This window comes from Phallusia mammillata, chromosome 7 (genome assembly GCF_965637545.1).
Source record: "Phallusia mammillata chromosome 7, kaPhaMamm4.hap1.1, whole genome shotgun sequence".
Lineage (NCBI taxonomy): Eukaryota > Metazoa > Chordata > Ascidiacea > Phlebobranchia > Ascidiidae > Phallusia > Phallusia mammillata.
This window is the reverse complement of record NC_137258.1, coordinates 9,747,553-9,770,444: the sequence shown is the minus strand read 5'-3', so window position 1 is coordinate 9,770,444 and position 22,892 is coordinate 9,747,553. Positions and strand designations below refer to the sequence as shown.

Genomic DNA, 22,892 nt, shown 5'->3' with positions numbered 1-22,892 from the left:
CAAACTTTTCAGGCATGCTGCACATTAACAAACTCAAAAGTTGTTTAAAGAAAGTTAGTTTGCAACTTTAATGTGGTGGATAAGATTGCTTTTTATGACCTAAAATGAAAAATGCCTTTTAAACATTGTCATAAATGCCAAAATACCAGAAAATATTTGCACTTTGAAATATGGCAAATATTTCGCGGCACGCCCAGAAACCATTCAGCGCACGAATGTGCCGGGGAACACAGTTTGACAATCACTGCGTTAAACACTTACGCACAATATCATATGTGATTTATTTCAACTAGGAATTATAGCACGAATTATTCTGCATAGTATAGACAAGCACGCAATTTTACATACCACTAAATGCAAGATTATATACATATATACCACTTATAGTAAACTATACGTATAACAGTAGCGCTCCCTAAACAATTTATGTAATAACCACAGGTCACAAGGCAACGCGAAGTGCAAAATGTATGTGTGTGCATTCTACATTCATAGTCTAAGACACAAGCAGTAACATTCAAACTGATGCAAAAACTCAATTTCATAACATAAGACAAGTGATATGTTCAATTCAAGTATGCGTGAATGTATCAAGTTCTAAAATTAATGTAGGTGTTAACAAATTGTTTTTTTTTAAAGGTAAATAATACTCTATGACATATACGAGTTAAAAGTTTTCAAAATGATGTGCAAATGTGGCCCCTTCGAACTTATTTAGTTTTCCGCATGCCTTGTCCACTCCTCTGGTCATCGGTGGTGGTCCGCAACTGAATACGCCAAAGTTGGATACCTGTGCCGGAAACGTAAAAGTGTTTGCCAAAAAAATTCGAACAAAAATTTGGTTCTTGGTTATAACACAAAGCCATTTTACATAGCTTTGTTGGATTTATATCGTCGGTGGGCTGAATGCGTTATGCTCACAGTGAGTTGGGCGTCAAGCTGTCTGTTTTTATTGTAGATGCGTTGAACCATTTTTTATTGACCCCTTGTGGCTGAGGGCGTTGTTGACTTCAATTTAGTTCATAGGGTTTTATTGAGTCAATTTTGCCTAGATTTCTTGCTCAGAGAAACACAAGTGGCCGAGACAAGATTGAAACTATATGGTGAGCAATATTGCATACAGTTTTACTCAAGTCAACACAAAACGAGTCAAATTTCGAGAGATTGATAACGACAAGCTTGCAAATTGAACTGTAATTTATTTGGGGACTAGTTAAACATTTTTACCGTTAAAGTTTTAACTTGAATTCTGACCTTCTTCTAAACAACCGTAAATGTTTAGCATGTGTTACTTACGTCGTTCCATTGATCTGCAAGCGAACTGAAGAAAGGCACGAAATCGGGTCGACCGAAATGAGTGATTGCCCTAAGTCCTGTGAAGAGGGATTTTCCCGCTATTTTTTGGAAGTGCTTCTCGCAGATGTACTAAAAGCAACGAGTACACAGAACTTATAAGGGCACTTAATAGAAGAACCATTCTTCGTAACGTGAATCAACGTACCAACATAGTTGTCCGAAGATCAAACTTGTGTGGAAGTTGAGTGATAAAAATGTGAGTGTGCAGAATCAACTTTTTGTCTTTTTCCTCTGCTTCCCTGATAATGTCAGTCAACCATTCATATTGCTTCTGGTCGCGGGTAACCCACAGGAAATAAACCTGTAGAATTGCATAAACTCTACTTATTGGCACTTAAAAAAAACGGATAAAGAACGAACTTTTAGCAGGGTTCTGTTGGCATGGCACAACTAGGCTGTCTTTTTAAAACAAATATTGGTCCGCTGCTCGGTCGTTTTTTTGCTGCAAATCTTGAGCTAAATCGTGACAGGATTTGATTTTAAAAAGTACTTTTTATATGGTTACCCTGTTAGGTTACGAAAGTTGTTGGTACTTTATATTCGAAACGGAAACACCCGTTGTTTTCCAATTAAGTTTCGTTTGAATTTCCAAGGGCGTCACACAACAATTTCGTTACCAAGGCTAAAAAAGGGTCTAATTTTAAAACATTTTTTGAAATTTTGTTAAACAACTGTTTTTAAAAACATATCATGACTTTTAGCATGTGCAATTGGAATTGATTATGGCGTCAGATGTGACCTATCTTAGGCTTAGATCATAAGGTCTATACCCATTATGAGAGTTTTTTTATGAGAAATATCAGCATTTTTTCCAGCTATTAGTTCAGACGCGTATAGTTTTTATGACCGAGTCCAAACAATTTTTCCAAAGGCCTCGTATAAAAAAAGTTTGAGAACCACTGATGTAGTCTATAATACACAGAACAAATACTTACGGCTTTGCATTTAACACCGACTCCACTTTCTGTTTTGTCGACGAGATCCTTAAGAATGGAAGCAAATGGGGTAACACCAATTCCACCTCCAACCAACACTGCTACATCGTAACGATACCAGTCCTGATGCCCTTCACCGAATGGGCCGTCCAGATAAAGCTGCAGAAGATACCAAGTTGAATTTTGGTTCTTGCAAAATATCGTTTTTGTATTTAATGTAAGTAAATACATTTGGTTACACAAAAATCACACTTGATGATATACTGCTAGTTTAGGACATAACATTTAGGAATGTGTTTTGTCATGTGTTGCTGTTAAAATCATATTTACATGTTCAACAAAGGACTACAGTTGAGTAATAAATCCGTAAAAAAGCTACAGCGTTCAAAAACGTGTATAAATATACCTTGGGGTAAGGAGCGTCTCGTAGAGTTTCCGGGTCGTAAATCCTTCGCAAGTTAGTGGTCCATGGTCCAACTGCTCTGATGTGTAGAGAAAGATGTTCTTCATGTGGAGCGGATGAGAGTGTGAAGGGATGATATTCACCCGACGATTGGGCAAGACATGCTATGCTCACCTGCATCATTGCGTTTATGTTTTTAGATATTTTTGACGTATATACTATTTTGTTTTGACTTTACCAGGTTATACGTATGTGGGTATGTGAGGGTACATAGTTGCTCCAACAAAACATACATGTTTTCTATACTAGTCAAGCTGTATGAATTGTTATGCACCGTTTTTTTGCAATCGCCTTGTAGGCTGCAGTACAATTCTTGTGCAAATTAAGCAACCATTATCAAAACATGACTGCTAGTTGGAAGTAAATAGGCCTGTGATGTTGGAAGTTTGCAACAAATCTGTAGTCTTTCAAACCGGGACCAAATACAAATCCTGGTCAGTTTTTCGTATGAGGACAATTCAGCGCCTGACACTATTCGTACAAGTAAGCACAAGTTACTTTCTCAGTTAAAGGCATAGGCAAAAAGCGGCGGTTGATTTAGTCTATAAGTTGATATTTAAACAAATAGAGCATCGTTAACTTTGGTTAGGAATTTAGGATAAGGTTTAATGTACATGGCGTAAAGGAGAATTAAAAGTAAAAAGTTGGAGCAGAGTTAAACCCGTCGCGCCTGTTTGAATGACTAAAAATCTCTCAAGACGTGACAATGGCTGTTGAAATTCCGAATAGACGAAATAATAGCAAAACCGAAGGTGTAGTATGCCTACCCATTGTCCAGCTTGATAGTCAAAGTTGTTCGGTCGTTTAAACACCAGGTTTGTGACATTGGAGGGTAGAAGTTCGGCTTTTACCACTGGAATTTCGGCTTTCTTCCGGCTAATGCTGTAGATTCGGTCGAGGGTGTACAGGGTGGCGAAGAACAAAAAATACAAGTAGAATCTGGGAGGCTGTAAAACACATTTTTAAAATAACCTGTTGTTATTATAGTTTAAACTGCTAGAAAAGAAACTAACAAAGCCTATATTTACATCATGGAAAGACAATGCTTGTGACTATTCTAGTTTTTACCATTGTTTGCATAACATTGATTGCTAACATACAACATGAATTTTATCAGTAGAATATTTTCTATAAAAATTAGGAGTCGTTGTTTGGAAGTCGGTATTATGGCTGCTGCAGTACGACTTCTAATATAAGGTACGCCCACTATTATTCTTGCAAAAAGTTTCTTGTTTTGTGACAGCATATACAACACGTACCGAAATGAGCATTCCGCTTCCGTGTAGAACAGAGAAGAAGTACAGAGACAGATAGCCGAATTTGTGCGTCCATCGGAACCAGTTGAAGATCAGTCGACGAGAGTAGTTGGCCGCAAACACGTACCTAACAAACGACAATTTTAGAAATAGATCAGAACTACCAACAACAGGGCGAAAACTGAAGATCAATGTTTGCCCTTTTTAACTATAAAACAGTAAAACGAATAAACGAAAAACTCGTTGGTAAAACAGAATCAGTCGGTTGATATAAAGAAATAAGTTATACTTATATTTCGCCTTAGTGGCGCCATCAGTTTCTTATTCAAATAGAATTCTATCCTTTATATGAACAGACTGATTCTGTTTTACCAAGCGAATTTATTGTCCGTTGCTTTCACTGTTTTATCGTACCTAAAAAACAACAGTTTCTGCAAATGGAAACATGTTGTGTAAAGCCACCTTAAACCGGAAATTACCCGTCAACATGCAAACATATTGTTTTTTGTATTTTCTCATTAACTTAGTCAAATGTTCAGACATATAAACAGAGACGTGCATGTTTACAAAAAAGCAACTATTAAACGAAACAGTGACAAATCATATTTTTTGTTGTTGGAATAAGCAAATATTGACCAGTCATAACTTTTTGTTTGGACAAACGAAATATTGACAAACTTTGTTGTTGGTGGTGGTATAAACGAAATATTGACAAAACTCACATAACAATGACAATTAGCGTCAGTATGACACCAGTAATGCCGGTGATGGTCTGAAAACACCAAAATGCAAAGGATGGGAGGAAATTGCTCGGATACCAGATGTCGCTAAACAAACACAAGAGGTCGCTCGCTGATTGTGTCGAAATTGAATAAAAGTTGATCCCATGAGCGATGACGTGTATAGCTGCAAATAAACAACATCGTTTATTGTTAAATCACCAGCACATAATAAATAAATAAATAAATAAATAAATCACTAATCAATAACAAAATTTCCAGCAGATGAATAATACAAAATTCATTAGCACATAATAAATGAAAAAAGTTGCACATTGTAAACAAAATATCAATACCACGTAATTAATAAAAATGGTCTGTCGCCATGAAGGTGATTTATTCTAGGTTTAAAACAAGCAAAACAAAGAACTGGAACATAATCATATTTTAAATGTATTTTTTTGAATATTGTCCTTTGCTTAATTATGCACACGACGATACAAATACTGCTAACTAAAATTTAAACCTTTACCCAAAAATAGTATTTTTAGTCTGTAGAAATAGTCTGATGTTATTATAGTAACATATTTGTCTTACAATGCACCCGAACCACTGTACCGCCCCACATGAATAAACAACCCCGCAGCAAAATGTCATAGCGTTTACTACTAAACTGTTAACACTGTGGTAAAAAGAAAATTTCAAACATCGGTTGTTGCTACCAACCTGTGAAAAAGCAAGCCAACCAAGCGATTATCCTGTGCATTGTAATGGCGGAATCGAATGGAATATAGCGATGCAAAAAAGTCTCGCGAAGTTGCGTGATGGTGTTTCGACTCATCGTCAGCAATATGGTGGAGAAGTTGAACATGAGAGCTGCCGCCGATGCCCGAGCTGTTGCCATCGAGTAACCGCCGATTCTCTTTAAACCAGACGAGTCATTTGAAGCAACAGCATCTGTGGAGTTTATTGTCAAAGATTTAAGTAGAAATGCTATTAATGGGGAAAATATAAAAATAAATGGTTGTAACTGATGTGGGCATAAGCATTTGCGAAAACTTTTTTATAATAAAGCATGTCGTTTTCAACGCCTATATAGGTTGTTGTTTTTCTTATCAAAATTAAGAACAGATCCGTGTATAATGTTCCAAAAGGTATTATTTCTAAAAAAAAACCTGCTTGTGGTTATTATTTCCACGTTAGCATTAGGTTAACGATTAGAATGGTCTTATTGAACCAGTCTATTAGTTTAGTGTATATTCAGTGAATTGACATATCAAATCACCGTACACCAGGCCCATTGAAGACGTTATACCGAATCAGTCTGTCACCAAGCATTCCCATATGACAGGTGGTAGGCTAACAAATCTAATTATAAATTTATGTTCAAGTTGAAATATTCTAATCATTATTGTAAGCAAACAAGTTTTGTAAAAATCGTTTTATTAAATATACTCCTTTAACAGACTTTCCATCCATAACTTAAGTAATCGCAAACTTACAGAAAGCTTCAGCAAAGACACCGAGTGTGAGAAAGACGTAAAGGCTCACGCACACGATGTGGTTTCTATAGTAACCACTGAGCTTTTGAATGGCAACCAGTCTCTCTTCCAACTTGCTCTTGGGTTTTGTCGGCTTAAAAACGCGGACGGTCGGTGTGCTGACTGTGACACGGCTCTGGCCGGGGCTGCACGAAACAAAAGAACTCTTGACGTTAAGTTTTTGTACGAAATATCTAAAAGACGTAAAAAATCTGTAACTTATATATACTCAACAAGCCAGCATCAGGAAAGTGTACTCTATATAGGCTAATTTAAACTGAAAAAATGATTTAATTAATGGGGAACATATACTTAGAACACCATACACTTTAAGTATATGCTTTTACACCATACACTTTTTAAAAGACGTAAAAGTTCTTTAATATTGGACTAGCCAGAAACGGGAAATTGTAACCAATATATATTAAACTAAAAAAGGGTTTAATTATTGGCAATTACAGTCAGTGAGGTTAGTTCAATTTTGTAGAAGTATATTTAATATCAGCAAATACGAACTGAACTTAGATAAACGCTAGCCTATATTTTCGGAATGTTTTCTTTTTCTTTTTGTTTACCTAACAACTACTGAAGGCTATAACTGGGTAAGCATGGCATCGAACAGAATTGGTTAGGCCAGGCTTTCAGCCTGTTATTACCAACAAACTGGAGTGGCGTTGGATGGCTACAGTAGCCAACACGGCTTACGTCTTGTCACCAGCTACACCGATGAAACCATATGGTGGAAACAGTGTGCCACTGCTGTCTGCAGCTTACTTATCGATTATTGACTTGGTTTTTTTTCTGGTTAAGTATCAATTTAAAACATACTGGCCGTATATGGATGCAGAGGCTTTTGCACGGGACAGTTTTGTTCCATTGGTGAGTCTTTGAATCGGATGATCAATTTTAACTCCAGCTGTTAAATATGATACGAGTTGAATTGATTGTCGCAATAATTTACTCTACATCATAACATGAGGAAATCAGTGTTGAAACTTTATCATCGAAACATATAATGAATAACGTCAAAATCGAAACGAACCAGGCCCGGAAATTGATGCTTCGCTTAGTTCGGCGTTATAATCATTCATCATAAACTGGAAATCATCCAGCGTCAGTTCTTCCTTTGTTCCATAACGCGAAATCATGCCGTTCACAAGTTCATCTACGTTCCTCGAATCAGCCGTCGTATTGGACATTTCCATCATGGATCTGGATATAATACAATACGTTCAGCATCAAGGACGTACGCATGCAATAATTCGGTAGTTTGCGGAACTTACCGAAGCATGACCTTAAATTCGTCGATGCTTAGTGAGCCTGATCGATTCAAGTCGTACATGTTGAACAACAGTTTAGCCTTGTCCCTCGCAGACCCTATTTTTTCAAAAAAATTGTTGTTTAACGTTTTCTTGGAAATATCGGTGTGTTCTCAGAAATCTGTCGGTGTCTAACGCTGCATGAAATATAGTTCATGTACTGGGACCAAAGAAAGTTCATGTCTTAATATTGTAGTCTTTTCGCGTTACCACAGTTGCATTGCTTTAATGTCTGATTTATATTTAGTAGTAACATGTTATTATGCTTCAAGTAGAAGGGCACAACCTGCAGCAGTAAAAACCAACGCTTGTGGTCACCAACATGTAAGTTATAACAAAATGTGTGTGGAGAAATAAACAAGATTTAAAAAGTAGCGTCTTAAACTTTAAGGCAGTGCCAAAAATCCATACTGGTACAAAAATAATACGAAAAAAGTAGGTTGTGTAACAAAATTTATGGGCTACTTTAACAACGCTAGTGAATACAGATGATTTTCACAATTATTCCATATTGACCATTCTATCAGACCCAGCCTAAAATTACAAGTGATGAATGATAAGATAGCTTACCTTTGGTAAACAGAACCATAATATCGAGAAATTCCCGAAACGAAACTTCTCCATCATCATTGACGTCAGCGACTTGAAACATTTGCTGTACGAACAAACTTTCTGGCTTCAACTTAAGATATTCGGCGAATTCTTGCTTGCTAAGGGCTACATGCAACATTTTGGATGATTCGGCGTCCGTGGTGTAGCTGGTGTCGTCGGTGTCGATTTTTAGAGCCTGGAGTATAAAAAATGTATGGAGTGTAACTTTGTGCCTGCGAACAGTTGAATGGAAATCATAAAGCACAACAACTTCTCTATATTTCACCCTTATGTATCAATTTTGTTTACAATTGTGAAACATAACATAAGGTTAATCATAGAGCAACCTAAATTAAAGCACCAATGCCTCATTCCTAAACAAATCAAATTATAATAAAGTCTTTTTGAACTCTTGAAGCAATTATGTTGAACGACAGTGCGTGGGACTGCATTTATAATATCAACTTTAAAGCAGTGTGGTAAAGTAACAAGTGGTTCAGACCTGGGCCAAAGCTGTTCGAAAAAATTCCTTCAACACCACATCCCTAGCGTGTTTGGTTTTTGCCTGATGCATAAGTTGATGTTCTGGAAAACTATCAGCTTCCCATGGAATATTCTCAGACTTAAGGTAATCCGAAAACTTTTGGAGAAATATTTCACGATTCTCTTCATCAGAAAACGACAATACCTAATAAAAGGGGTAAAACTTACTAGTTATTACTTTTAAGCAGCCCGGAGTTTCACCAGTCTAAGTTTAAAACAAGGTGATAAAAAAGGAACAATTTTCAAACACTTCTTATACACAAACCATTCATGCTCAAGGCCTGGTTGTGCCTATTTAAACAGAGAAATTTTGACGACCAGACTTTTGGCCTTACAATCAATGAAATATATACGCCACATAAAAGGACAATGGGGTCGTGTAGGGGGTAATGGGACAAAATACCTGAACTGTGTTTTGTCTATTTCGTTTTTCTCTTTTATTGAGGTTATGTTTTGGTAGCTTCTTTAAACCACGTTAATTGAGAAAAGGTAAATTATAATAGTCTGACAAAAGAACCGTTTTTAGGATATTAGAGTGGGACGCAAGATTGTGAAACAATACACCAAGTACGTTTCTCTTTGTATTCGCTAACGTCGAAGGCGTTACCGACCAAGTGTACCAGGAAATGGGAAAAGGCATATCAACCGCATGCTACAGGTGTTTGATTTTGCGAATACAATACTAGTTACCAAGTCATAGGTGTCTTCTTTGGCCCGAATAAACACCGTCTTTCGCTCTCCAGTGTTGCTCCTCACAACTCTCATGTTATCGCTCAGTTGAATTTTGCGCAGCTTTTTGCCCGAGTTTGCCGCTTTTGTGTGAATAACTGCTCCAGGACCAAAATGAATCTGAAACCATGAACAACAAACGTTAATTAGAAATTTTATTTAACGTTGTTACTATACTATAATATAAATAAACTATCGTTGTGTTTTACTTACCGGGCTATTCGGAAATTTGTATACAGGAATCATTACACTTTAGAATATACCGTAGTCTAAATTCCCACAAGAATAATGACTCCAATTATACATTAGAAATTGATGTTTAAAAGGCAAAAATGAAAGCTGGACAAGCAGCCATCAACCGTGTTTGGGGAAATGGGTAAGTGCTTTACGGTCAGTAACCAGCGAAATTGACGGGAAAATTGTCAAAAATTTTACACGTCCTTTGTCAGCTAAAAGGTTATGGCATGAACAGCTAAAGTGGAGCAACGTACACTGATTTGTTGGCTTTCGTTTTGGCCGAGTATCTCTGTTGTGAGTGTATCACTGTCACCACGGCGTGCACTATTGCTTCTACGTTTAGACAAAATCCTTTTTTTCTGACGTTCGAAATCCTGACGTTTTCTCACGCCAAGTCGTCGCATCAAAAGAATCGTAACTGCAAAAATACGTTTGTAATCCATTGAATGATAAATTCACTGGGAAAGGGAAATACGATTTTGGAGTTCCTACAATCGTATTGCCTCCATCGAGGTATGGCCGGAATACGCCTTTACTTGCCACCCTTCAGCACGTTTTCACTTTCCATAATAGCTAAGTCATCCTTGCACCAAAGCATAGTAAAAAAGCTAAAAATAACTGTTTGCCTGTGCGGTTGAACAGTGGAAAAAGTTGGTTCGTTTTTGTGCATATTAAGTCAAAAATTTTGCATTTTGGTGCTTTTACATCCAATTTCGGGCATATATATATATTGTTTATGAATCAATAACATCAACCACTAAGCAACTACACACCAAGAAAAGTATCAAATATAGTCTCGGACTTTATCTTGTCTGTAACTTACGCAACGCAAACAGTCCAATCAAGGCGAAGGTAAGAGCATACGAAACTTGACTGTCGGAGAAATTGTCATGTCTGCGTAGCGGGGTACACGGTTCCATGTCATTGCCAGTTAGCTGCCCAGGCTGTTGGCAGAAGAGCTTGGTGTCACCTGAAACGTGAACAATTGTGAAACGCTTGCGACGAAATCAAACGACTACAGCTTGACTGTTAACCACAGAAGTCATGAGACGAGGGTGCGATCATATAAATAGCGATTACGATCCCTCAAGTATGTTTTCAAGATAACCGCATGTACAGTTAACGGTGGCGACAGCTAACATATTGCAAAACTGGGTCCATTAATTTGATTTCGAAACCACTTGAGTAGACACCATTTGATTTCCATGTTTCAAACAAAATAAATGTAAAAAAGTATTACTTGCTGGGTTCCATAGAAAAGGATGGTCTTGTATGTCAACGCTTGCGTTCAAGTTGGGATTGGTACGCAGAATGACATCACGTATTTTTGTTGCTTTGATGGCGGTGACGTTGGGTACGTGACTAAAATGTAGAAAGTGGTTAATTATGAAAACACTCGCTCTAACAATACAAACGAAAGTGGTGGTTTTCCAAACTTGTCCCTGTCCGTGTTTTCCACACATATTATTGTTTTCCATTGCCCAATATTGTATTGGAAAAACTTTCCAGAGGTAGTTTTACCATTGAATGTTGAGAAAAGGAAAACAGTGCCAAACAATACTAACAACAACATACGGCGAAGGTGAAAAAATAACGAAACTAAATGCTATTAACGGACCTCTTTGATATGTAAGTGAGGGAAACCCCAGAACAAAATATTCACTTAGCAGAAACCAAAGTGTCGTCTTACTTTTGCCTTGTGTTTTCGAACCAGAACCGATCGCCATCTCGTAAGCGCAGAAACTGGTCACGAACGACTGAGCAGAACAGCTGACCTGGATCGCCTGCATTGCTTTCCAACATACCACCGGTGAAAATGTCGATGTTTTCGAGGCGCCCATCGGAAATTCTTGACAGATTCTAACCGTAGTAAATTAAATTGTGGTGATTAACTAAGGTGTAAATGCAAATAAAAATGTGATAGACACATTAGAAGTTCCCAAAACAAACTCTAAGGGGGCTTAACTTTTTTGTAATGTCATATTTGAACAGCTGCATTTCGTAATTATTATATATATGACATTGTAACAATAACTCGTAAAATACAATACAAAGCATCGCCCTACTAAGACAGACATAAATGTTCATAAGAATGCCATCTTACAACCAAAGTATTACGGGACAAAATGAGAGGACGAAACAAACAATGTCAGTCCAATCTTAACAAATCGGATATAGTAAAAATGATGGGAGAAGATGTACACTACAGTCACTTTACAACCCAAACTTGTGGGGGCATTATTGCGAACGTAAAATGCAAAACACAATCAACAATACCGATGCAACTTGTGAGTTGATGTCAGCAAACCCGGCTTTCGGTGGAAGTCCAAGTTCCGACCTTGCGGCATTGTAGTCCGGTAAACCATGATCGCGCCCTTTCTGCAGACAACACAAACCACAACCATTGCTATTTTCAGCTGTTTCAAAGTTGCCCTATGCAAACACACAGGTGTTGGGAAAAGCCCAGATACTGTATTCTGCTGAAAGAAGGAAAATCTGAACAAATTTTGCGTGTTCAGTCAAATATATTTTAAACCCCTATTTCTGTTTTTAGAATTTGGAATTTTTCTCTGGTCTCCCACTTGCAGGAAGATTACCTGTAGAATGTTTGCAAGCAGATCTTGTCGGGAAAATTCCAGCGTTCCGTAATAGTGGTTGCGCAAGTCAGCTGATACCACATGATCTTCGCGTTCTGCAATTTGACTTGACATGCCCATCAATATTTCGTCGATGTTTGTATCCCTGAGTGCCTCCTGAAATGTACATTATCAGGTAATAATCATTGATTTATTGCAAGATTTTTCATCAAATTTGTTGTCGACAAGTTGTCTCACATATTCAATGGGATATTAATTCAAAATAAATCGATGTATGTTGTAGAATGTTAGGGCACTAAACATAAATTCCGCCGGGAAGTCCAAAACTAATAGTTTGTTTGTTGTTGCTTTGTCAGTGACATAACACAAAATGATTTACCTGGCATGATTGAGGATTAATCTTAATTGCTTTGTAGGTGGAATTTAGTCACACATGTTCAATTTTAAATATGCGTTAATAAAAATTTTAAACATGCTACTAATGAGTTGTTTTTTTCCTTGGAAAATTATCATGTAAAGCAAGATAATAATACCCACATCAGAATTCCAGTTAGTGTTGCATGTTCTCAGTGCTTTTTGGCCAGAACTGCCAGTCACGGCGGTGGTTCGTCGAAATACGCACCCACTGTAAAGCAACAAATCAAATGTTATTTTAGGAAACGAACTTCATAGCAAAAAAAAAAACGCTTGACTTGTGAAGTTAAAAATGCGTTGCATCTTGCAGTTTTACGATCCAGCGCTTCATGCAGCCCATGGTCTCGTTTAAGGTCAGCATATTAGACCGTTAGTGATGCATAACTTTACGTACCCACTAAACTTGTTGCGTCTGTAAACTCCAGGAGGAGTGAGAGTGGTAAGATAGTGCATTGCAGCCCCCTGGAATATATCTGAGACTCCCACTGATGTTCCAGGCTTATATCCTAAAACAAGCACCTGGTTAGCAGAGATTTACTGTTGGACAAAATAAGCGCCACATTGCGGTAAAATATACAAACAATATGATAATGTTTATCATATTGTTTCTATATTTTACCGCAATGTGGCGCGTATTTTGTCCAACAGTAAAAAACAGTAACAGGACCAAAAAGTGACTTAGTTTTAACCCAAAGACCACTTTATCTTTTATTTTTTCCGAGAACCACCATGCAAAGTGACTCTACCACGATTCCAAAACACAATAAACTGTGTAAAATTCACTTTATTTAACAATATGGTCCAGCCCAGTGGTTTTCAACCTTTCGTGGACCGTGGCCACCCAAATGCATGTGGCCCTCCTAAAAAATGTAAATAGCAATCTCGTGTTGGAATTCGGTACTAATTTCGGCTTTAAACAGGTCGAATACAATAACCAAGATTCCGTAATCGTGTGAAAACCTCAATATAGACAAATAGTATGTGAAATAGTCAATTTAATTAGGATATAAAGAGCCAAAAAATTGTTACTGCAGCCAAAAAAATATTTTCGGTCATACTTGGAGGCCCGCATTAAACCTTTAACCACAAGTTTAAGCTAACAAATAATAGCCATGGCACTATCAATGCGATTTTAGTTGAAACGTTCTTTGCAACATGCACCAAGAAAGGCGTTGGCGCCAACCAAAACCAACTCAATTTAAGACAGACATGTGAAATATCAGTTATTTTCTAAAACTGATCATAATCATTCTTGTTCGACGCAGCGCCTTTATCTATACCTATTTAAATCTATTACAACCCTAATACTAACTTTATTCAAATAGATTTAGGTGATAAGATACTTGAAGTGTTTGTAAACTTTTGCACATCACAATCATTTGTTACAAAAATTTTTTTGTTTGGGCCTTTGTTATGTCAAATAAAGCAATCTTTACGTTTCTAAGCGTGAACGCAAAATGTGTATTGAGAGCTTTTATCCTACGTAGACGTCACGTCGCGGCCTACATTTGGGCGGAGGCCTATAATTTCTCATTACTAAAATATACATAAACAAAAGGAACAAGCCAGTAACCTGTATACGTGGGAACCGCTGTGGTGAGACCTGGGAGCGAAGCGTGACAGTTTCCCAGAAAAGTTGGTAGCCATTCGTACAAAATGACATTCTGGAAAGTTAATTTTAACAATTATTTACTGTATCACGCTTTAACTTCCATACGCTAATTTTAAATGAATTACACTGCTGGTGTTGGAGCAACAGAGTTGAATATTTTTTATCGTTTTCATCACCTGAAAGGTTGCTATGTTTTGTATTCTTGCTTCTTCAAAAACGTCTTGATCAGATAAGCTTGCATTCTGATCTCTTACGGTCCTGGCTAGATAATTGTGGTGACGAAACCACATAATGCTTAAGCTTAGATGAAACGGATTTTCGTGAGCAATGCGACTTCCAATTCCTTCAAAACAAAAATAAATACATAAGCAAGCTGAGGAAAGGAAAGCATTCGCCTGTTAAAAAGAAAACCTGTGGCAATAAAACATTCGAGACATATTGTTAAAGTGTATGTGACGTAACACACAACAAAGGACCATGAAACTAATGTAAAGCATAATTGTACAGTTACTGATAGTTGAGGGTTGAATAACGTTTGGAACTGACGGTAAAATCGTGAAGCCGACTTCAGCTGGTAATCTCTTGATGTAACCGGGTTGTATAATGGCAAGCCGATTGTGTTGAGCGTTGGAAAATTTCCAGTGTCATTATAAGAAGCAAGTTCTCCACGACAGTCTGTTGGGTTGCTCTGAGTATTGATGCAATAAATTAATTTAGTACATGCCCTGTTGAAAAGTAAATGGTAATACTATTATGGTATCAACTGCATAGTTGAAAGTGCAAGACCCTACTCGGTGCTATAAATACATTTTGAATTTAAATAGACTTGAAAATAGGTGTTTGAAAACTCAAAAAAAAATTCCTACCTGACTCGAAAATAAATTAGACGCTGCTGTGCGTGTTGGACAAGAACTTTTGTGCAAACGAAGCTTGTCTGACCAAGTTCTACTGCTTCCGTATATGCTGCTGCCGTCAAGGAACGAAGTCACTGCGTTAAGTTGGTCTCTGGGGTGGTTTGGCGAGAAGCCACTATCCCTCTGGTTGTATCTCGACCTTAAATATGGTAGTTGCAACGTTGAGTCAAACGTCGGGTCACCAGAAGGCACGTCAACGTTAAAGTATTCAGGTGGGCAACCGGGTCGCCCTTCGTCCGTTATTTCGTGCATCACTTGACTTCCTGTTGAAAAATGCAACTTAACACTGTAAAATAATAATTGTTATAAACAAACATGCCAGTGGTTGGCAAAAAAGTAAATCTAGAATAGTTGACAAAAACATTGTTTTGTCATTTTTATGTACGGATTGTGTGATATTAAACAACATTAAGTAATAATCTTTGTGTTTTCACGTATATATTAATCTTCGTTATGCTGATTTGCCCACGAGCAGATATTCTTGGAATTGTTGTGATTCATTCACTGTTATAACGTGCCGATATACCACAAGCTTGCTATACATAAGCTGATTTTCATAAGAACTTGAACTAGGAGGACGAAAAAACGGAGTATTATGTTAAAACCGTGACAAAATGAGTTTAGTTTCTGCTGAAACGGTTGTATCTTACCGAAAAACACAAATAAAGCTGTCTTGTTGTTTAGCGACGATAATCCTTGGCCACCAGAAAATATCTCTGTGCTGATTGTTCGGGGATTCGGACGATTCGGCCCAGACGGTGCGAAGACGCCATCGACATAATGGGCGGGAAGTCGTCTGGTTAATTCTGAATCTGTGATGGAAGCAGGAGCTTGACGCAAATGTAGTGTGCCGTGGTGCATGGCATATTTTTTCCACGAAATGGTGAGAAAACTGGTGACTATGCAAACATACGCCTCGAGAGGTGCCAGTTTAACTACTTGGTGAGCATGCAGTACAATTACAACTTAGGGATTGCAAAAATACTTATAAAACATTGGATTCCAAACAGTAAAGCAACTTTTGTTAACATTGCAAAAGCCATTGTGCTTCATCCAAGACACAAATGTCAAATGTTTCTTGGTATTGCTAAATTAAGGACATCACTAAGTATAGTTTCCTTGATATCTTTATGCTAGACAAAAATATACTTGTTTCGCTGTATAACAGGTATGGACAATTTTGCAATGAACCGTAATGATTACAGTTGCCTCTGCCCCTTTTTATTTTCGAGATTTTCAGCTCTTAGGGAGAGAGGTTAAACGGTACTCGAAGGGATCAATTTACCTTTCAGGCGGGTGAAAAATATCCCCTTTTAGTCTTTAAATCGCGACTTGGGTTGCATGACGATGGACGTCCCAATAGAAGAATGGTACTTTTAAGCTTTGCTTTATGTGCGTCACGAAACAGGACAAACAGCCGTTATAGAGACATGTTTTGGGCTATTTTAGCCGTTTTTGCGACTGCGAGGTGTTCATGCGTTAAGATACGTTTTGGAGGTCACGTAAAACGGCTTGGCTTTAACCGTGGTAAAGTACGTTACACGGCTTTTATTGTGTCAGTAAATGTGCCCAATAATCGGTTGTCTCAGTTTCTTCTGAGACTGCGTGTTTTTAGTGACCTACCTGGCGTTCCTGAGGCGGGATTTCCCCTGTTGTTGAACCACCCATTGTATGGGGGAAACTCTTTTCCACAAACACCTACAAATAAGAAGATTTTTTTTAATTTCCAAGACCATACAAACATCTTTCAAGTGTCATGTATCCATCCGCGCAAATTTTAAAACACTGAAACTTTATTTAACGGCATTAATTCGTTATATTCATAATAGATAGCAACATCTCAATATAAATCTTGTCTGTAATATTTTTATTCCGTAACAACAAAGTCCAACAAAAGATTTAAAAATTTTGGCCCGTGACAAATCCCAAACCCTACGGCCAAAATAACCAACTTTACAAAAGGCCCCTGTGACCATGACGTCAAATGGGGCCAAATCATCACCGGGAAATCCAAGACTAGACAAAATCGACAGTTGCAGGGACCTTCTCCTAAAAACCGTCGCTTAGATATGGGTAACGGGGCCAATAGCAAAGTTCAACTTTAGTCCAACTACAAACATGTAAAACGCAACATAAGCTTTTAAAACAGTAGGCTAATGGTACAATGAACGGTTTCAAATATCGAAGTTATTTCCGGGTGACAACAGTACGTCGAAACGTAAAAAATCGCAAGTGTTGACTTGGAATTTTCATCGCATACAGTTTACGGAGAATTTCAACAAAGTCAGTGTACAATAATTTAGGGAGTTGTTAAGGTAACTTTTACACGATATAGAAAATGACTTCTGACAAAAATTGCTATATGCAGGCAAATGACCTGTACAAACATTTGGTTCACTATCATCGTCATATTGAGTTTAAGTCACACAATATAACCCGGCGCCAAACTGTGTGGCATGACAAATAAAGTCTCACATTCAACGCGATGCGACAAAAGGATCTAAAAAAAATTCACCCAGCAACCAAATGAATCATTTGTAAACGTTTATGCTTTAATATCTACGAATTAGCTCAAGAAAAGATGAATCCAAATACGGCGTGGTAAATTGAGTAAAATAATCACCTTTAGTCCGCTTTATTTGCATAAGACAATCAAACAACACAACAAGATACCTAACAAAACCTGCATGTCTTGAAATAGCTCAATTAGAACAGAAAACAAAAAAACTCAAATCTTACCAGTCAAAACTGCTATGAGCAGTAAAACTTCTGACAACTTGTTCATTTTATATTTTATCATATTTAAAACCTTAAAATGAAATATCTCTAAAATTTCCGCTCATTCACGATTGAACCAATTTGGTCTGTGGTAACGGCCTGCACCACCTGTTGCAGAACAAATCTAGTTAACTAAACGTGTGTGTCGTAACGCCAAAGCGGCAAGCTGCTTTTATTCCACGATAGAGTCGTCGCCTGACTTTTTTCTTTGTGCAGAATTTGAAACAGCGGAGGTTTATATGTGTCACCAACACAGTTGCGCCGTTGATTTAACGCAGTCCGGCTTTTTGGCGAAGTACAAACATCGCGAAAAGCCGGACTGCATTGAAGCGAAAAACTACAATGATTTTCTCTTTTATTGACAAACGATTTTCTCTATCGTGGGCCGATTTTTTGGTTACTCGCTTATAGTCTAATACGAGGAATTTATCGCAAAATATTTGTCTGGTAATGGTATTGAGATCAATTTGGCCAAATTCAAGTTCCAACTTTCACCTCATTACAATTGTTCACTTTTGAATGATGTGATGAAGTGGTAGTAGCTAGAAGGAAAAGTGTCTGTAGGCTAAAATTAGTGTGTGGACTTCGCATGGAACATCAACGAAAAATAAAATAAATGGTTTTCCCGACCAATTAAATCTATATGACAACTCATGTACAATACAAAAAAAACAAACATTTCCGAAAACTGTTTTTGTTAAATGCATCTGTAAAGATATACAGTACAAACAACAAAATGAATAGAGGATTGCATCAAAACAGTTTGCATTTGGGGGCAAGAAACGTCACGCGGTTGCACTGAGTCATGGCTTATTAGTGATTACAATTCGCCACTAACGACACATCACATACAAACAATTAAATCGTAAAATTATAGGTTATGGGAAGATGAACAATATTTTAAATAACACAAACTAATGTTAAAGGCCTATTTTGCTGTGGTTACTAAGGTTCTGTTTTGTCAACCGTAACACCGAAATTGATATCACACGCACACTCATTGTAGTACTTACATTTAAGTGCAACGCAACTAATGTATCGCAATATGGTAGTAAAAATAGCCGAAAATAAACGTTTCTATAATCTCGTGTTGGTTTAAAGCAGTGGTTCCCAAACTTTTTCATATTTTTTTCTAAACGGTCCCCTTGCCATTATTTCGAGGGCTCGCGGTCCTTAAGCCTAAATGTGTGTTTCATAAAAACGAAAGTTGATTGCAGGATTTTAGCTGGTTGTCCAAAATTGTGCATAATAATCATCCAAAGACAGCGTGTGACATCACAAACAGGACAAAAACATTACGATTGTGTGCGAACAATTGCATTTTTGATAGTTATCATTCAATAAAGGCCATTGTTTAGCAATGGAGACAGTCGATTCTCGATTCTGCTTTGATTTAAACTTATTTAGTGGCACAAACTGACGCCAAATAAGATTATAGAATTACTTCAACCGCTTCGCGGTCCCCCCAAAATTGCCTCACGGACCCCTAAAGGACCGCGGACCCCAGTTTGGGAACCGCTGGTTCAAAGCCAAGATTGTTTTATTCTAGCTGGCTTATTGCAATATAATTTAAACCGACTGTAACTGAGAAGATGTGCTTTCACATCTTTGGTACGTGTGCAAAGCTTGTTTATTCCGTCACACCAAACCACATCATGTAAACTGGACTAGCTTGATTGAAGCTGCTGAAGCTTATTTATCATAATAATAGCTTTGGCGTGGATGCAGCCACAAAGATTAATATCACAAACTAGTCATTCAAAAGGAGTCTGATCTGGAAATGAGTTTTTGCATAAAATTATCACTAACATTAACATGCGATTAATTTATTAGCAACATCCTATATTGTATGCGCAACATGATAGTCTGTTTTGAAACAAAAAAATCACACAGCTTTGTAACTTTTCCGAAAAGCAATAGTTTGTGGCATATTTCAGTAGAATCCAATAGGCCCAATTAGCATGTAATGTAATTCCAATAGGCGAGGCTTTTTGCCACGAGGCCTTTTTTGCCCCATGACCTGTTCTTTAGCACCAAAACATCGAGTCCAAATACAACATGCCATCTCATAAGAAAAAGGCGATAGCCACAGAAAAAGGTCAACGACTCAGCTGCGACGTTGTGCGGATTGATTCCAGGTTGAAAAAATTTGTTGCAAGGTGTGGTGTGGTGCTTTTACCAGATAAAGATGGAATACAGTTTAGAACTCATCCAGGGGCTCTCTTTATTCATATTTGCGTCTGGAATGCTAACTTTAGTGACATATTTTCTAGGCATTACTCCGCAGTACGGAAAACACATCAAAGATTCAAACATATGTAAGTTAAAAGTTCAGTGAGTTAAAATGTAACAACTTTGAAATAAATTAAACACGTTTTGTTAATTTTAGTTTCGTGTACTGGCGAATTGTTTTAGGATCGTTTCTATTAGCTATGTGCTGATACAATTATCATTTGTCAACAACATTTACAACATACCCTCATGTTTCCATGCCTCTGCAGTTTGGCTTGCTTGTTAATTTTGTTTGGTCGTTTTTATCACTATTGATTTTAACGTCAAGTCAAAACCAAACGTTGTTTCTTGTTGCAGCAATTAACGCTCGTTTGGCATGGTTCATCCAAGAGAGCCCATCGTGCCTTGTTCCAGCTTACATCGTGTACAACTTTGGCCCCGGGAATATCTCACCGCCGCATTTAATCATTACACTGTTGTTCATGGCACACTACTTCCAAAGGTCAGTGACCCTGAAATGCCTAATCGTGTTGTTTGCTGAACAATCCAGTATCATAAAGGTGTGTTTACTTACTGAACGATTACCAAAAGGTGTAACAAAATTTCAAAGAAACTTTATGTTATCAAACTGATGGTTGTGTTTGTAACACAAAGTATGGTATTTCAAATAAATGGCTACAGGTTAGGGTTGTTTGTTGCCAATCTTTTATTAAAAGTACTTTAATTTTTGTAGGACGACTAAAAAAATAATAATATTGGGAAATTTGGATACCACTGCTCTAACCTAAAACAAAATTTTATTGTCTGCGTGTATAGGATAACAATTGTACACAATATTTGTATTGGGTTACACCCTATGCACGTCGAGTTCAATGGCCCAGGATAAATTGAGCCTTAATTTGCTAGTAGGATTTTACCGAGTGACAAACGACCAAACTGCCTGCAATATTAATTTGACACAAGTTTTTTTGGCATTAATATGGACATTGCCGTCTTTACCTCGAGTTTATTGTAGCTAGGTAACATGTATAAAAATCTTCAACTTATAGATATTTGCAGGTCGTTTATATACCCTCTACTTATGAACAAGCACAGTAAACCGGTTCCAGTCTTTATCATGTCAAGTGCGATCATGTTTACCAGTATTAATGGTTTTGCGATAGCTGGTCACCAGTGCAAGTATGGAAGTCTTGGCGAAGAGTGGATATATTCAACTCAATTTACAGTTGGTAAGTGAGGCAGGTAAATTTGTACATTTAAAATGGTTGCATGTTTTAGCAGCTTGTATTTGGAACAATCGTAACATTGTGTTTAAATATCATTTGTTGTGATTGGACCGATTACATCACAGTTGAACAACATATGGAACTTTGGTTCAAAACACCACACTTAAGTTGTTTCGTCACTAAATCTCAAGCAATTATAGACCTCTGATACCTTCCTGACGTTCGTGAAATACATTTCTTAGTTTGTCCATGGCTCTGTGACAAACTGTTGGTTTTACGAAGGACAAAATGCTTTTGTAAAGCAAAGAATTATAGCAAATCAGAGTTGTAAACGGGCCCGAACCCGAAAGTACAAGCTCGAAACCCGGTCTGAACCCGAATCGTTTTCGAGAAGCCCGTTTAGGCCCGAAAGTTTGATTGACAGGCCTATACATTGAAGCGTCAGGAAAGACAAGACAACAAACACAATAGACAATTGGTCTTGGACTAGCGGTTTTAGGGCTGTTTGGCATTAGGTCAGGTCCAGAAACTGGTTACTTAGCTAGTTAAATTTGTTAAATACTGTCACAGAGTGTAAAGTCAGGCCCGAATCAAGCCCGTTTTTTTCAAAATAAACAAGCCCGAACCCGGCCCCGACTTACAACTCTGCAGCAAATTGTATCCTGCGACCAAATCTTAGTTATTGGACACCTGAATCAGACTTCAGACTACACTTCCATTACGATTGACGTTTGATTATTTATAACAGCCACATTTTCGTTAAGGTGTGTTGATGTGGATTGTCGGACTGATGATCAACTTGCACAGCGATCACATTCTTCGTAATCTGCGGAAAGAAGGCGATTCAGGTTACAAGATTCCGCAAGGTGGACTGTTCGATTACATCTCGGGAGCAAATTACTTCGGTGAAATAGTTGAGTGGTGTGGACTAGCGGTTGCATCAAACTTCGGGATTCCATTGAGTTGCTTTGCACTTTCCACCTTGTTTGTCATCGGAACTCGCGGCTTAGCCCATCACAAGTAAATACAGACCACTAAGTTATAGGCCTATCAGGGGTAAGCTGAAGCTGTTTTATGGTATGATACTGACGGATAACCAAGAACGTCTTGAATATTTTGTATGATCATAAGTAAAACATATTCCCACCCAAATAAAATGTTCGTTGCGACTTTAGTTCGTGGCTGAAATAACTTTGTGTTTGTTTACATTGTATGGGTGTTTGTCTTTCCACATATTTTGTTCAGGTTTTCAGTTTTTTCTTTTCCATTTTAGGTTCTACCTGCAAAAGTTTGAAGATTATCCACCAAACAGAAAAGCAGTCATCCCTTTTTTGCTGTAAAATCATTTCTGTCGAAACTAATTCACTCAAACTTGCATCTGCAATAAATTTCTTTTTGTCAATTTTTTGTGGACTCATTGAGTCGATATG

At 37.6% G+C, this 22,892-nt stretch overlaps 2 protein-coding genes across 2 annotated transcripts; one reads left to right on the top strand and one right to left on the bottom strand.

Annotated features, from left to right (window-relative positions):
* Positions 1-280: 280 nt before the first annotated feature.
* On the bottom strand, positions 281-18,132 carry LOC145238723 (dual oxidase 2-like). The gene is made up of 31 exons (XM_080101967.1): positions 17,966-18,132; positions 16,850-16,924; positions 15,877-16,038; positions 15,179-15,489; positions 14,859-15,000; positions 14,489-14,655; positions 14,274-14,364; positions 13,095-13,206; positions 12,824-12,911; positions 12,287-12,442; positions 11,967-12,068; positions 11,380-11,549; positions 10,930-11,051; positions 10,513-10,659; positions 9,944-10,107; positions 9,414-9,572; positions 8,683-8,868; positions 8,160-8,376; positions 7,554-7,647; positions 7,313-7,482; positions 7,099-7,186; positions 6,232-6,416; positions 5,456-5,686; positions 4,733-4,916; positions 4,014-4,137; positions 3,522-3,701; positions 2,698-2,868; positions 2,292-2,450; positions 1,502-1,657; positions 1,297-1,425; positions 281-790 (listed from the first exon to the last, which is right to left on the bottom strand). Exons 1-31 carry the CDS (start codon positions 18,024-18,026, stop codon positions 668-670), a joined length of 4,626 nt encoding a protein of 1,541 aa, XP_079958093.1. The 5' UTR covers positions 18,027-18,132; the 3' UTR covers positions 281-667.
* Positions 18,133-20,123: 1,991 nt separating this feature from the next.
* LOC145239314 (3-oxo-5-alpha-steroid 4-dehydrogenase 1-like) lies at positions 20,124-22,887 on the top strand. The gene is made up of 5 exons (XM_080102623.1): positions 20,124-20,322; positions 20,594-20,738; positions 21,296-21,465; positions 22,227-22,482; positions 22,736-22,887. Exons 1-5 carry the CDS (start codon positions 20,193-20,195, stop codon positions 22,800-22,802), a joined length of 768 nt encoding a protein of 255 aa, XP_079958749.1. The 5' UTR covers positions 20,124-20,192; the 3' UTR covers positions 22,803-22,887.
* The last annotated feature ends 5 nt before the right edge of the window (positions 22,888-22,892 follow it).

Excerpts from the sequence above, each read along its gene's own strand:
- LOC145238723 (XM_080101967.1), bottom strand. The coding sequence starts at position 18,026 with ATGATAAAATATAAAATGAACAAGTTGTCAGAAGTTTTACTGCTCATA. Across the intron at positions 15,490-15,876 it reads AGCTTTATTTGTGTTTTTCG|GAAGTCAAGTGATGCACGAA; the intron begins GTAAGATACAAC and ends ATTTTTCAACAG. Across the intron at positions 3,702-4,013 it reads GAAGCGGAATGCTCATTTCG|CCTCCCAGATTCTACTTGTA; the intron begins GTACGTGTTGTA and ends TGTGTTTTACAG.
- LOC145239314 (XM_080102623.1), top strand. The coding sequence starts at position 20,193 with ATGGAATACAGTTTAGAACTCATCCAGGGGCTCTCTTTATTCATATTT. Across the intron at positions 20,323-20,593 it reads CATCAAAGATTCAAACATAT|CAATTAACGCTCGTTTGGCA; the intron begins GTAAGTTAAAAG and ends TTCTTGTTGCAG. Across the intron at positions 22,483-22,735 it reads CGCGGCTTAGCCCATCACAA|GTTCTACCTGCAAAAGTTTG; the intron begins GTAAATACAGAC and ends TTTCCATTTTAG.